Source organism: Tamandua tetradactyla, chromosome 1 (assembly GCF_023851605.1).
Source record: "Tamandua tetradactyla isolate mTamTet1 chromosome 1, mTamTet1.pri, whole genome shotgun sequence".
In the NCBI taxonomy this organism is placed as follows: Eukaryota; Metazoa; Chordata; class Mammalia; order Pilosa; family Myrmecophagidae; genus Tamandua; species Tamandua tetradactyla.
The window spans coordinates 112,748,665-112,764,210 of record NC_135327.1 but is presented as its reverse complement, the minus strand read 5'-3'; the positions used below and the strand labels follow the sequence as shown (position 1 = coordinate 112,764,210).

Here is a 15,546-nt window from a genome sequence, read left to right as displayed (position 1 = left end):
TAAAACATGCATTCACCCTCATTAATAAATCTTAATTAATAATAAACTTTTAAAATACCTTAGTTTAATTAGCATCACCTGAAGACAGACTATCTCCTATAATTTTTTGACAACTTAAGCAGTTTTGAAAGGTAAGGAAGAAATCGTTTCAACTTGGGAAAACTGACCTTACATTTTAGTGATTTGTAATGGCAACAAATAATAATATGTAGTCTTGCACTTGCTAGGAATTTCATATAAATAAACCCAACACTACCATATTTGAACAAGGAGATTTGTAATAGTTCATTTAGACAATCAACAATCATATAAAATTTTTAAATTCACATTTGATGAAACATTTATAAATTCATTCTTTCTTTCCTTTAAAATGTTATCAATCCAAAGTCTTAGCTTCCAGATTCCATAAAGCAGACAGCAGTAAGCAAAGGTCAAGCACCTTAGTTGTGGCAGAGTCCAGAATTAAGTTCTTAACTGTTGCATAGTCCACCCACTCCTCTCTTCTCCAAATGCAGGTGCAGGCTTTGTCCTACCCCACTCCACCCCCTACTTTTTATGCCTCAGAAGTTCTTGCTGGTCCTGGACACAATGCCACTCATTGTCTTCACGATTGCTCCTTCTCTACCTGGAATTCTGTCTCTCTTTAACCTTGTCCATTTGGAAAACTGTTTCTTTTATAAATTTGAAATTATGTGAAATCTCTTTCCGGTCTCCTTTTGTGAGATAAGCACCACTCTGTTCCACATATACATATGATTCTCTATTTTGCAATAAGTACACTAGACTAGAATTATTCATCTATGTATGATTGGGAACTCCTGGAGGAATAGGTCCATGTTATTTGATTCCTGGTACCTTGCACAGGGCTTGACATGGGAAAGGCATAACTGCCTGCCAGTTTTCCTTAATTGAACCTGATCAGCAGAAACTGAGGAAGAAAAAATTCACCTATTTCTGGTGTGAGTGGAGTCTCCTGAATTATGTATGCATTTATACATAATGGCTCTGGATGAACTATCTCCTAAAGAAATTATAGTTCAGGAGATAGATACATGAATACATGCATATATATACTTACTTAAATATGTACACATGTATGTATATTAATAAAAACAAAAGTAAATTCATATTACTTCACCTGCATCTGTTATCAGTTCTGCCTTGATATCATAGTCAATGCAAACTACATCCAAGTAATATTTCTATAAATGATGTTCATAGATCTATGGCAGGCAGATACTATTTGAAGAAATGTACTTCTTAGAAATCTGTATAGGCACAGCAGTCTGAAGACATTATTCAGGCACCAGAGTGGTAGACACAGGAAGGTGGTCAGATATAGAAGGATCTTAAAATAAAGCTGTAAGTTAGAAGGAGGTAATGCCAGGACTTGTATAATAAGAGCTTCCATAACATCCGGTTCATGATGAGCATAAAGCTTGGTGCAAAATTTTCTAAAATAGTTACATCTTAACATAAATTTTCATATTATTAATATCTTAGTGAAAAATTTCAGTCAACCACCATAACTTCTATATTCATAAACTGCACACATTTTAAAAAGTCATCACTACAAATAGGACACATAAAACTCATTCTAAGAGGTATAACAATTTCCAAAATACCAGAAAAATGATGAAGTTTTATGGTAAGTTAGCCATAAATAACTGTGTAACTCGTGTGTGTGTGTGTATTTTTAACCATCTATGTATATATGCATACATGTGTCAGTCTGCTTGTAATGGTGCATTAAATTATTGTGATTTTTCATAAGTTTATGAATGCTACATAAATTTTTGAGAATGTCCAAGTAAACAGGTCATAAAGGACAAGATACGGTTGAATAGCTATCTCTCCCCCAAGAGGTGAAACATTTTTGTTTCTATCAGAAGACTTTCAACCACATATAACGATGTTTAGAAGTGGGACTTATATATGTGTGTTTGTCTAATATATTAATATTTATAATGTTATAAGTACATTGCACTTAGTCTGGAAGGCAAGCTTGCCTAACTTTAGAAGCAACCTCAGTATTCACTGTACACTTCCTACATCCTTCCACTCACAGCACCACAGAGCAGGAAAGTTTTGGCAAAGATATTCTCAGATACTTCCAGGCTAAGGAATTTTGCAAAGCACAGTTCCACTTAAAGAGTCATGTCTCCAGCACTGCCTACCCGACAAAGCTATACACCATCACAGGTAAAAATAGAACACTAAAGCACACTGTCGATATTTAAAAACTATACTTCGAACAACCTTGCAAGCAAAGCTAAAGGCTTTGCAATGACTCTGCTGGCTCTGACTGGGCAAATAGAAAATAGAGCAACATTAGATGTAGCGAAGATTGAGCTGCAGATGCAGATAAAAGCATTAAGAGAAATCAAAATGAAGACTGATGCAGGAGACAGAGTCTCTCCTGGTAGGGAGGTTTTAGCAATTCCCACTAGGAGTACACTCAAGTAAGAGACAACATTTACTGAGCACTTTCTGTGCCAGGACTTGTGCTAAATTCTCTATAGACTTATCTCAGGTAATCGTTCCAAAAACCTGCAGAGGTGGAAGCTAATACCTACAGTATGGCTGAGGAATCAGAGACAAAGAAAGATTAGAGATCATATTCTTAATAAATAACAAAACTAGGTCAAGATTCACATTTGTCTGACTCAAAACTGTTCTTGAACGTCTCATTTTATTTTTTATACACAAACACACAGTGACAAATACACATACACACTTAGCAATCTGAGCTCCTTTAATTTTCATTCCAATCTATAGGTTCAATTATTTGCAAATACTCTCTTTCACCTTCAAGGGGAAGTGCCTCCATACAGTGGGCCGCTCTGATATTTACCTTTGCCCTCTCTGATTTTTTAAGAGCAAATAAAAATAACCTTCAATTAGTGCAGCCCAAATAGGCATTATATGTGTTTTGATACACTTCGCAACTCGAACACCCTGGTTATTGCTACTGCTATAATAGTCCAAGCAGAATCTTTTTATGCAGACCATGGCACAATACAAAGCCTCTCACTGACCATATACCATAAGTCAAGTTATTCCAATTTCATAATCAATATCTGCACCTGATACATTTGCTTTGAAATTTTAATTTTCCTTCAAGCTCTCTATAATCCCAAATTGTACTGTTTAGGCAATATGCTACCTGTCCATAATCTGAGTCACTGTTTTACCACTGCTGTTCAAGGGGCAGTTCCAAACTTTGTGCTGCTGGAAGGTCAGTGGGTGCTATCTAAGTGCCAGGTTGCATGAAATCTTGGATGCCAGGTCAACCCACCATGGGTAGAGGACAGAGCACCTCCACTGTTTCCCAGAAGTTCAGGAAGATAGTGAACCTCCACTTCTTCCCAGACCGTGATTTTCTCTATGCAAGCACAAGGAAAAGTAGGTATGTAACAACATGATTAACCAAACCTGAGTCATCTAGAGATACAGAGAGTGCTGCATACTAGAAAATTTTAGAATCTCGAACAGGCTCAATTTAACTTTCAATATAACAGATATTTTCTTCCACTTCAAGATATCATTGGCAACTTCCAAACTCTATCCCAGTTCTCCCCTCAAGATGGACATGTGTAGCCCGTCTCAAATTACTTTTCACCTCCTAATCCTCATGTGTGTCTTCATCATAAAACAACTGTCTTTAGTGTGGGTCAGGAAAGTAGGAAACAGGGTGTGTGTAATACAAGCTGGACGGAGACCTTGAATTCTGCTTCCTAGGCGGACCACCTGTTCTTGCTACTGTTACTCAATTGATTAAAAGAATGCAATTCATTCTCTTACAATATCTGTTCTAGTTTGCTAGCTGCAGGAATGCAACACACCAGAGATGGATTGGCTTTTAATAAAAGGGGATTTATTTCGTTAGTTCTTCAGAGGAAAGGCAGCTGGGCCAGAGCAGGTCCTGAAGTCACAAGTTACATGAAGAAGTGGTCCAAACGCCCACGGTCTCCACTCCTACCACATTACCTTTTCTTTCCCAGACCACAGCTATAGTCTCTTGGGGAGTTCCTTCCAGTGAACTGCCTGAGGAAGAGAAAACTCGGGCCTGGTTTACAGATGGTTCAGATGATATGCAGGTACTACCCGAAAGTGGACAGCTGCAGCACTACAGCCCCACTCCTGGTACCAAGATGTATTAGTTAGGGTTCTCTAGAGAAACAGAATCAACAGGGAACACTCACAAATATAAAATTTATAGAAGTGTCTCACATGACCGTGGGAATGCAGAGTCCAAAATCCACAGGGCAGGCTGTGAAGCTGACAATTCCAATGGAGGGTCTGGATGAACTCCACAGGAGAGGCTCGTCAGCCAAAGCAGGAAGAGCCTGTCTCCTCTGAATCCTCCTTAAAAGGCTTCCAGTGGTTAGACTGAGAATCACTCATTGCAGAAGACCCTCCCTTTGGCTGATTACAAGTGGAATCAGCTGTGGATGCAGCTGATGTGATCGTGATCTAATTCTATGACATGTTCTCATTGCAACAGACAGGCCAGCACCTGCCCAACCAGATAAACATTTACCACCACTTGGCCAAGTTGACACATGAACCTGACAGTGACAATATCCCACTTTCTCCTAAAGTCTTAGTCATCACTCATAGAGGCACCTGAATTTGCTAATGTGACTCCTTCCATACTGACCATTTCACTGTGATGTCTCCTGTGACGTAGTGCTCCCTATGCTTCATAACACCTACTCGACATTATCTTATTACATGTCATTTAAAAACTATTACCCATAAAAATGAACTTGTCAGTGATTAGCTTCTCATCTCTCTCTATTTAATTTCTTTCATGTTGTAGAATTTTGATATAGAAATATGAAACCAACAAAAATTAATTCCCCAATTATTATGATCTTACTTATGAAACTATGTAAAACATCAGTTAGCTCAAGCTTTTCCAAAGGATGTCAATAACTTCTTGGTTAGGCTCCACTACTGCATCAGTAGGAACAGATTACTTTTTGGTATCATTGTTCTAAGCATTGTCATGTTTCCCGTACTCTTTCCCAATAAGTTTTTAATTGTTATATCACTTCCTCTAGATGTAAATTTTCTTACTGCCTGGGTAGCTGGGGAATTAAATGCAAATTCCTTTATTTTTACATCATTTAATACATTCAACAATGTCAAGTGCAAAGTTCTGAAGTGGAAAATTAGAAAGGATCGCTATCTTATGACTCACTGGCACCTCTAATTCACACTCTACACTGTTCTTGTGATAGAAAAGATATATTTTCCCAATTTAGCACTTCTCCAATGCTTCTTTCACCAAGGGTCACTATAACACTTTATATTAATCCCACAGGAGTCGGTTCTATACATTTGCTAGATTGAGAGGCCTCCACTCTTCCCTTCCCGGAGAGACCCCACTGTCTAGTGCCACCTTTCTAATATACATCAGAGGATGAGGAACTTCATTTCCTCCTAAAGGATTCAGGCCACAACCACATTTCTCCAGTAACCTACTCATAATGTCAGCATCCCATCCCACCAGCATCAGTCCAGTGCTCTATATAGCAATGACGGGTACAAGAAAACCTAGGCCCCAAAGCACTCTCCATCTCAGCCCCGATGGAGACTGCCATCATTTTGCCAACCAGAGAACTCACTGTAACGTTCATAAGGGGTGGCCTGAGTAACCACAACTCCATTAAGATATTAAAGCTTCACAAAGCCACCTGAGCATTTGACTTTAAAGTCCAAGTAGTGAAAAAACTCTTAATAAATTCTGGGAACTGTGCTATGAACACTAAGAAATGAGGGGAGGAAGACAAGATAAAAACTGTATTATTTTTCATTTAAATAATCACCTAAGTAGTAAAACAAAACAATGCGCAAAACGTAATTCCATTGTGAAGCACTTAATTTGGAAAGGATGAGTGACAACATTAATTTCAAGAATGTGAAATTTCAGATTCTTGAATAATTATCCTTGACATACAACATAAAATGAAGCACAAAAAATTCTATTGAAACTAGCCACCTTGAATTTCCTGTTCAAACCAGCTTGATGGTATAGCCCATGCTGTTTACGTATAATTGCTAGACTAATAAAAAAGGCACACCTATAGAAAAAATAACTCCTCTTTCTAGATTTGTTTTACTTGTTTGTCATGCTGCCCCTTAGCTGCCCCTCAGCTGCCCCTTAGCTGAAGAAGACAAATAAATGTGTTGGATCACTAGAGGTCCTAAAAATTATGCCATCCTTAAGAAAAAACATAAAGGACAGAAAGAAAACTGCCATTGTTTGAATGTCTGCTATATTTAGGACATTGTGATGGTACTTTGTACCTACTACGTGTTAAATTTCACAAATGTCCCATGAAACAGGAGCTTTTATCACTATCCTGAGGTAGGGAAACAAAGTTAGAGAGCTTAAGTAATTTGCCCAGTTATACAGAGCCAAGATTTAAACATTGTTTTGTTTTTTTTTCTGATCCAGAAATCCATGTTCTTTCCATTCTACAGCATTGCCTGCCTTATCATTTTTTAGAGTATCTAGCACTCTGATTAACTGTATCAATTCGTAATTTCCATTGCACTTACTGAGAAAGAGATGCTTTAGATAATGCTAATGCACAAAAATGGACTTGCTCCCGGTCATAAAATGACTTAGCCATTGTATTATGTAACAGAATAATCGCAATAATGAAAAGAACTACCAATCATTAAACTTCTAGTAGGCTCCATGTATTCTAGTCGTACATTACAAATGTTACTATAGTTAATCCTCAGAAAAAAGCTATAAGGATAATGCCACCCTCATATTAAAACGTGGAATGACATCCTTTCTCTGTTATTTAATAAAGGCTAGGATTAAGGTTGATATTTTTTCACCTATACTGAATAATATCTTATGTTCAGATGAATAAAATCTATTAATACAAGTACATAAAAAAAAGGAAAAGATAAAACTTGTGTCTATAAATTGAAGAACCAAGGAACTATTGTATATGCAATTAATTAGGTAAAGAAAACAGTGACTCTGTCACTGCTATTGTTTGGCATTGGATGAACCGAATTCAAAAGTGCTTAACATGAGAGAAAACTCACACCTATAAATCCCCCCACAGCATAATTTCTGAATAATGGCTAGTATGTACCTGTTTCTTGGATTTTTCAATATAATTTCATTATTGTAAGAATAATACTCAGTTACGTTATTAGGACAATCATGAAAAAAATCTCCAACAGAAATTGATATAAGTTGAATGCTTTCAATATTTTCTGTCTGATCTATGAAAAGCCCAACAAATTTTATTCAATGCTTTGACAGTATTACTTTGGAATTGCCACGTGAATATAATTAGCCATAATTATCATTGAAACAATTCCATATGCTATAATAGTAAAAATATGAAGAATTGTCTCACACTTATCAGTAACAGTAATTGTTCATCTTCAACATTATCAGTGCTATATGTATGTGTATACGAAATGCTTTCCAATTATTTACACAAATAAAAAAGTTAACTTTCAAATAACGGTGACACAAAACTTTCGAAAATTTAAATTTTATATTTTAACAAATATTTTAAGTGTCTTAAATTCTGGGTTTTCTCTACTGTATTAAAAAAAGAATGTAGTAGATACATTCTTTTTTTTCCTTTTTTTTACTTTACAATACTATATCTTTCCACTATCTCATTTTTCATCTGGTCAATATTTTATCTTTACTTTTCTACTTAGAACATCTTGTCCTAAATCACTGTTAATCGTTTTACCAATTCCTCATCTAGACAGTTTCTGAATTATTTCATAATCAATTTCCTTGGGCTTTCTGAACTTTAATATGCTTCTTGCCACCACTGCCTTCATAAAATGCCCTCTTTCACTTAGCACCTATTGCCATTTTCCTTGGTCTTCTGACCACACATTTTTAGCCTCTTTCATCCACTTCTCTCTCATTGTGGCCCCTTAAACCTCAGTATCCTCCCTGGAGTATCCTGACCCCTCTTTTCAGTATTTTCCTCCCTTTAATACTCCCTTTTGCTCCCATTCCTTTAATATTATGTATTTATTGATTTCTGAATCTGCCCTTTCAGCCAAACACTTTCTCAACTACTCACCTGTTCATCAATTGTCCCACTAGGTTTCATCATCTGAATGGGTCACTGCTAAATTAAGTTCAGTGGCTCCGAATTAAACTGATATTCTTCTTCTCCAACTTGTAGGTCCTGTGTTTTCTTCTTCTTCACCCTCTATCTCCAATAACTGGGTACAGGCATGATGAGATCTTATTGGAGTCAGTTCCTCCTGTCCTTGGCAAACACCATGTCCCTGGTGCCCTAATCCCAAGCGAACACTTCTGCAATGTGACTCCAAGCCCTTCTCTCCTCTTCACTAGAACTTCCATGATCCTGTTTCTACTCCCATTTTCCTCTCACATAAGCTGCTACTCACCTTACTGGCCCTCCGGTGTTTTGAGTCATCTCTTTCCATCCTGTAACAAGAATATGTCAATCCCCTGCTCAAAGCTGCCAGTGGTTTCCACCTGCTTATAGGCTAAACTTCAACATCTTTACCATAGTTTGAAGGTTTTCTTACAATCTATCATCAACTAAGCTCCTAAATCTTGTTATGCATCCTGAACTAGAGTGGCAGTGTACCACTGGTGTTTCCAAGATGTAGGAATGCTGCCAAACCTTTTTGGTTTTCTATTCTCTCTTCCTTTTACTTGGCTTGGCCTTCCACTTCTCCCTCAGTAAAATTGCATCTCATCCTTCAAGACCCAGATCAAATATTAACTCCTCTTTGAAACCCTCTACAACCTCCTTTGTTCCTTTCTGCTCTCATGATATTTGTTCACATGGATGGTATGCCATGTTGTAATTTTTGTGTACATATTGTGCAGCCATGAGTTTCTCAAGGGAAGAAATGGCAATATTCTTTTTAAACTCTACCATAGCAACTGCATAACGTACGTCCTCAACAACTGCCTTCAACAACTCTTGGTTGAGAGTTGACAACAAAATGTTTATATAATGCACATAATATACCATATACCACAAAACATATTTATTATGTATATATATATACCTACAAATGTATATATGTATGTATAGTGCACGCATGTATATGCATAGATATGAATCATTTTAGGCTGAAGGCCCTTAGATAAAATCTTTCCTAATCATTCAATATTACAAAATAGGAAACCAAGAACCAAAATCATTACGTGACTTTCCCGAAGTTCTATAGCGTGTTAATGATATACACAGGTGATAGTTCACATCCTAGCTTCTAGTCCAGTGGAACTTACAGTAAACCAATTTAATCCAATCAGTACACCACTTTAAAACACTGATGTAATTTACTATAATCTGCTATACTAGGAGCAAGCTCACTCCACTGGAATAGACATCCTGTTTGTCTCATATCCTTTTCTCTCCCACTTCCCTTTCTGCCTCTTTATTTTCATCAAAAAAGCACTTATGATTTTGTCTCATCTATATTTTTATTTACAGTGTATTCCTCTTCTATAAATATTCTCTAGTTCCTCCAACAAGTATTCTCAACTTCTTTAAAGATAAAGTAAAGTTTTCTTTTCCCTCTGGGAAAAGAAACTAAAGAGGAAATTGTTTTGTTCTCAAGTTTAATCCACATTTTTTTAACCTAACCAAGAATCACCATAAAGCACGTATCATCACCATCCTTATGATATTAGCTTATATTTGCACATAATTGAAAAATTTACAAATTACTTTCTCAGAAATCATTCATCTGATCTTTACAACAATACTGCAGATAGTCAGAAGAAGGCATCATCCCATTTATATGCAGTTGAGAAAACACACAGGGGTCAAAAGTTAAATAAACTGCCAACATTCCTATAGGTAGTAAGAGCTAGAACTGCCACCGTAACCAAGGTTTCCATCCCCTTGCTCCTGTGAGCTTTCCACATCTTTAAGTGTTTACTGGCTTATGCTCCCACCAAGACATTTATGTTGACATATACTGGCACCTCCGATGCTGCACAGTGAATGCTGCCTAGACTCTTCTTCAATCTGAATGACTGCTTGGCTCTAGTTACTTTGATAGTTTTCACCTGCCAACTACTATCTCACACTTACTTTCCCGTGAAGCTCTTACCAAGCATTTAAATGCCAATTAGTAAATTTCATAGTGTGATTAATGTTTGTCATTACAGTTGAGCTTTTGAAAAATAAAAGTGTGGTTTTAGCTAAATGAGAGAAAATCTTCAACTCTGTTTTAAATTGAAATACATTATATGATTTCATCTGCATTCATCAAGCAACTGATCTTTAAAGTGTTAGAATGATTTGTTATTGTTTTAATGTGTGTATATATTTCATGCACTATTCTGACATGTCATCCACTTTGGCTTTAAATAAATTTCTGTTCAATCACCTCACCAAGTTGCAGGATAAATGTAACTTCTTTAAAAATTCAGAATATGGGTATAATTGTAAAGTAGATTGATCTGTCTCTGTGGCTGGGAGCCAGAGAAGGCTGAAGCCAGGAAACAGACCCACCCTCTGTGTAACTTGTTTGCAATCCCATGATGAATGCTTACTTTCCCTTTTTACTACATCCTTCTATTAATGCTTAGGTGTTGGCTAAGGAACTCATGAGGTAACCCTAACTCTCAGCAACTGGAATAATCTTTTCCCACTTGAGCCCATAATCACGTGAAGTTTCTGACCTGCTGGAGAATTCTTAGTGTCCTTTAGTGGCCAGCAGGGGAGGGAGTAGCCACTTGGAATTGTTTTCCTGCCCTTCCCGGCCCCACCAAGATCTGCCAGCATTTTGCCAGAAGCTACTGATGGGCAGTTGTAATGTTTTTGTTGATTGGTTGGTAGTTTGAAAACATAGCAAAAGAATTCTCAAGGAGGGAAAAGTTTAAACCTAAACATTCTAACAACTTGTGCCCTTTAAAAATCACGCAATTCACTCATCAAGAATCGAGCTTCCCACCGCCTGCCTAATGGGCTTTTTGGAGTCCGATTTGCCTTTACTGTGAGAACTGCCTTTCCTTGGCTCGCTTCCACGTGTCCCACATATGACAGAGCTATACTTCAACAAATTACGCTCCATATCCACATACATCAAAGCACCGAACATACTCTTTGCCTAAAGACAAAATAAAGCGCGAGGCTAAACTGTTTTTCTCGTTCTTCGCTAAAAATATATTTCAGAAACTCCAAGAGGAATAAGAACCCAGAGCTTAAAATTACTGCACTTCATTATGAAAGTGCAGCGTTGCCCTCATTAACTACAGAGCTGCGAAAGAAATATTCCACTGACTCACTGGATGGCTCTTAGTTAGGTTTGTCTTTTCCAATAACATCGGACACAACCTAATCGGCGTCCTAGGAATCTTACTTTTTACTTTAGGATCCCAGCACAAACTGAACCCTTTAGGATCCCAGAAGCACAAGCGGTCCGTTCAGAAACCCAGTAGCTACTTAATGCGGACCCAGACGGGAAGACCGGAAGAAGGAGCAACTCGGTGCCACTTACCAGTCTTCCACAGATAGAGGGTGGGCGCCCCAGCCTCGCCCTGCGCCGCAGCCCCGCAGGCGCCCAGGCGCATTAGCAGCAGCGGCAGTAGCAGCTGCTGTAGGACGCCCCGGCGCGGCCCGGCAGCAGCGCCGGGACTCGGGGACGCCGAGCGCCTTGTTTGCAGCCCCATGCTGCTGGCAGCCGCTCCAGGGTCCAGATCAGTAGCACGGTCGGCACGGAATTTTCTTCGCCCTCGGAATGTCTGCCCAAGGAGTACAGAAAGCCAAAGCTCTTTCCTGCTATTGTTCTCTTCGGATGAAAAGGAGGGAAAGCGCGTCTAACACCCGGGAACAATAGCGTCCGCGGTGGCCGTGGCTGCTGCCGCCGCCGCCGTCGCCGCCTCCGCCGCTGGAGGGGATGCTGCTGCCGCTGCCATTGCGCGCAGAGTGGCAGGTCCTAGCGCGAGGGAGGCAGCAGTCCGCAGGGGGCCCAGCTGACTGAGCAGGTCCGCGAGGTCTGGGAGGCAGCGCAGCCCCCGCCGCCAGCTGGAGAGAGAGAAGGGGTGGGGGTGGGGGTGGGTAGGGGTGAGCCGAAAAGAGCGAAGTGGGGGCTGGAGCCAGGAGGAGGCGAGAGCGCGAGGGCAAGAAAAGGAGTGAAGAGGAGAAGGGACAGCCAGGCGGAACGCGGATCCCACATACCCACCCAAAGAACTCCGTGCACATGGTGAGATGAAATGTGTTTGGAAGGCTACACCAGTAAAAAGAATCATCACCCGGCAAGCTTCAGAACGACAAATACCAAGCATTGAAATTCATCGTCACCCAAGGAGTCAAATGCTGGATCTATTGGCATGTTATTCTTAGTATATATTTACACAAAGCGTCGGTGTTTGTAATTTATCTTTAAGCTGGAGCTTCTGAATTACTTTATGTGGAAGAGCAGTATTTTATGATTAGATAGGAAAACATAGTAAGAAAGAAAGCATAGTTTCTTGTCAAAATGTCCCTCAGTGCTTTTTAAAATGTTTTTAATCTTTCTCCATCAAATATGAACAATGCTGATCTACTTTGGCAAATTAAAGTTCATTGCCTTTTTTTTTTTTTTTTTAAAGGAAGGAAGGATAGAAGGAAGGAAGGAAGGAAGAAAGGGAAACATCTTTAAACATTTTCTTGTTTAAGGAAGGAAGGAAGAAAGGGAAACATCTTTAAACATTTTCTTGTTTTATTGTATTCTGTTTCTCCGTTTTTGTTACATGGGCTGGGGCCGGGAATCGAACCGAGGTCCTCCGGCATAGCAGGCAAGCACTTTGCCCGCTGAGCCACCGCGGCCCGCCCAAAGTTCATTGCCTTTTAATAACCTTTAAAATTGAATTAGCACTTAAGTGTTTGCAATGCTACTAATGCTACATGCATATAATTTTACACGAACTAGTCATCAAATTATATTTCAGGTAAATAAAGGTGGCATCCACTTATTTACTTCTCTGTCAAAACTATGTGACTTTTAAGTATCGGGCAGTCAGTAAAATCAAAAGATAAGCTAAGTAACATTATTTGGGTATCTTGGAATTAGTACTTTCTTTACTTAAAAGCATCCCTGTTGCAAGATTCTCTTGATTCTTACTGTAAAAAATGCCATTTACAATCTAAAGGAAGTACAAATTGGGTTTGGTCTTTGGTGCTTTGTATTTTCACCTTATATATCAATAGTAATAGAAAAATGTGTGTGAAGTCATATAACGGTTCGTGACTTCCCCCTTTATCCCAATAACTTTTATTATTAATTCATTTCCTAGTAAAGTTAAAATAGTATCGAGGCACTTAGCCAATTAAAAACATCTGCAAACAGAAAGCCTAAGAAAACGATTCTCATCAGGTTAACAATTCTCAGCCAAATAAAATAAAATTTGAAAATCAGGAAAGCTACTCTATAAATTTACTCTAACACAGCAACCCAAGAGTTTAAAATGAGGAAGCTACTGTTTCTGAAAGAGGAAACCTTTCATAAGGTTCTCTTGGGATGCCTGTCATTTTGCAGATCCTTCCAGACACAGCCCTTCTGCATGAATTAGATTAAAAGCAGGTTTGATCAAATAATTCACAGGTCCTGCCTGTTTAAGTATTCTGACATCAGAGGAAATTAGCAGCGTGGAAGGTGGCAAATTCCGTCTTTGTTTACTTTCCACTCTGTTAGGCCTCTAAGAGGGAATTAAAAGCTCAGAGAGCCCTAGCTCTGTGAGTCTGTGATTAGGAGAGATAAACTAGTGTGGATTACTGTTTCTTCACTGGTGAAAAACAGGCAACAATCAAAAGATTATAGATTGATAGGGGATACAAAGAAAGCCTGATCCTAACTAATGTATGGCTCCCTGAAGGAGCATTTGTTTCAACAATTACCCCACAGAAGAAATTGGGGCCTGCTATTGCTTCTTTGGTTCTCTTAGGGAAAACTCTGTGAAACCACAGTACAATGGAAGTGTTTTCCTATCTTGTTTGTTTATATTTCTCAGTTGCTGTTAGTGCCATAAACCCTATGATCCCTGCAAATCTAAAAGCACTCTTCTAAGCATTCTTGGGTGGTCCCAAATCAATTCACCAAGTGGAAATTCATTATATAACAGAAGACAGAGAATTTGAGGTTCAAGTTAATACAATTTAATGTGAAGGGTAATCATCCAAGCCTTCCAAAAGCTACCAAAGGTTATTCTTAATAACTTAATATCAAGAGAAAATTGAAGATTCTGATTTTTGTATTTGTCTGAGGTTGTCTAATGATTACTTATTAAACATTAAATGTAATAAGTTTAAACATTAAGCTTACTAAATTTAATAAGGCCAAGGGTTTAAACATTAAAACTACAACTCCGAGCATCATATATAAGAGCCATGAATGACTTCTAAGTTAAAATTTGCTGCTGTCTAAAATCGCACTTTAGGTGACATGTTCTGCAGTAGTGTTTGAAAATTGCCAACAATTGGTTTCCTTCTTTTAATTCAGCTTACATGAGGTTTAGGGAATATGCACACAATCAGCTAGCAGTAAATACATCTCTGGATGAGGTTACAGAAACGAAGTCATCTGATCTGTCATCTTCACCACTGCCAAATATTTGTTGTATAACAATGTCATTATCGCACTTGAGGACACAAATGTACTGGTCTCTGAGGAGACAGTACTTATATATATGTTCAGATAACATGTTCCTTCATGAAAGGTATGGTGGCCAGTTGGATAAATCCTATCAATAAAACTGATGGATGGCATGAGATAGCAAGACATAGCAATCTTTGTTTTCTAGAATATGATATAAATAATACACAAATGTTTAATGACATGATGTCAACATTTAGTCATGAGAAGTCTCAAGGATGCAGATTAAATTGACCATCTGTACAGCCTGCCATGAAGTAAATCGTTCATCATTTTTCATGAAGAACTATTCAATTATTAATGAGCCAGGGCTATAAAAGTTTTCCAAACCAATGGATGAAAAATGCAAAGCACTTTTTTTCATATTTAGAAGTGCGATCATTTTGAACCTGTCTCCTATCATCCAATGTCCTTTGTTATTTGTTCACAGTTGTGAACACTAGAGAGTAAGGATCTGTACGTATCTATACATGTGTTATCCTATTATTAGAACACAGGCATATAAATGTACTTCATGACCCCATAAGGTGTATGAAGAATGATGGTGATTAGTACTAGTATTTAAAACCAGTGATTAAAAACTCAATCACTTAATAGAAAAGGAAAGCGTTTAATATGATCAGTCATCATGAATAAATGAAATTAATAAAGAAATATAAACAAAGTTATTCATTGACAGAATGTTACATAGGAACAGTATCTAAGGATATCCATCTCTGAAACAAAAATTTCAAATAATCTTCTCTACATAATGCATCTTGCATCCTAAAAAACAAATCACTCAAAGGAATTCTGTTTGTGTGGCCTCTAGGTGTCATACTTAACCAAGATTTAGGTTAGACAAAATTTTGTTTTGGTTTTCTGCCCCTCCCTCACCTTCCTTGACACACCCACCAAATTGAA

The 15,546-nt window shown here is 38.1% G+C and overlaps 1 protein-coding gene across 1 annotated transcript in view; it reads right to left on the bottom strand.

Moving 5' to 3' along the window:
• THSD7A (thrombospondin type 1 domain containing 7A) overlaps positions 1–11,683 on the bottom strand; it is a 454,108-nt gene extending 442,425 nt beyond the window's left edge. Inside the window, exon 1 of the mRNA XM_077122733.1 lies at positions 11,512–11,683. Within this exon, the coding sequence (XP_076978848.1) occupies positions 11,512–11,683 (172 nt within the window). The remainder of the gene's footprint in view (positions 1–11,511) is intronic.
• Positions 11,684–15,546: the final 3,863 nt, after the last annotated feature.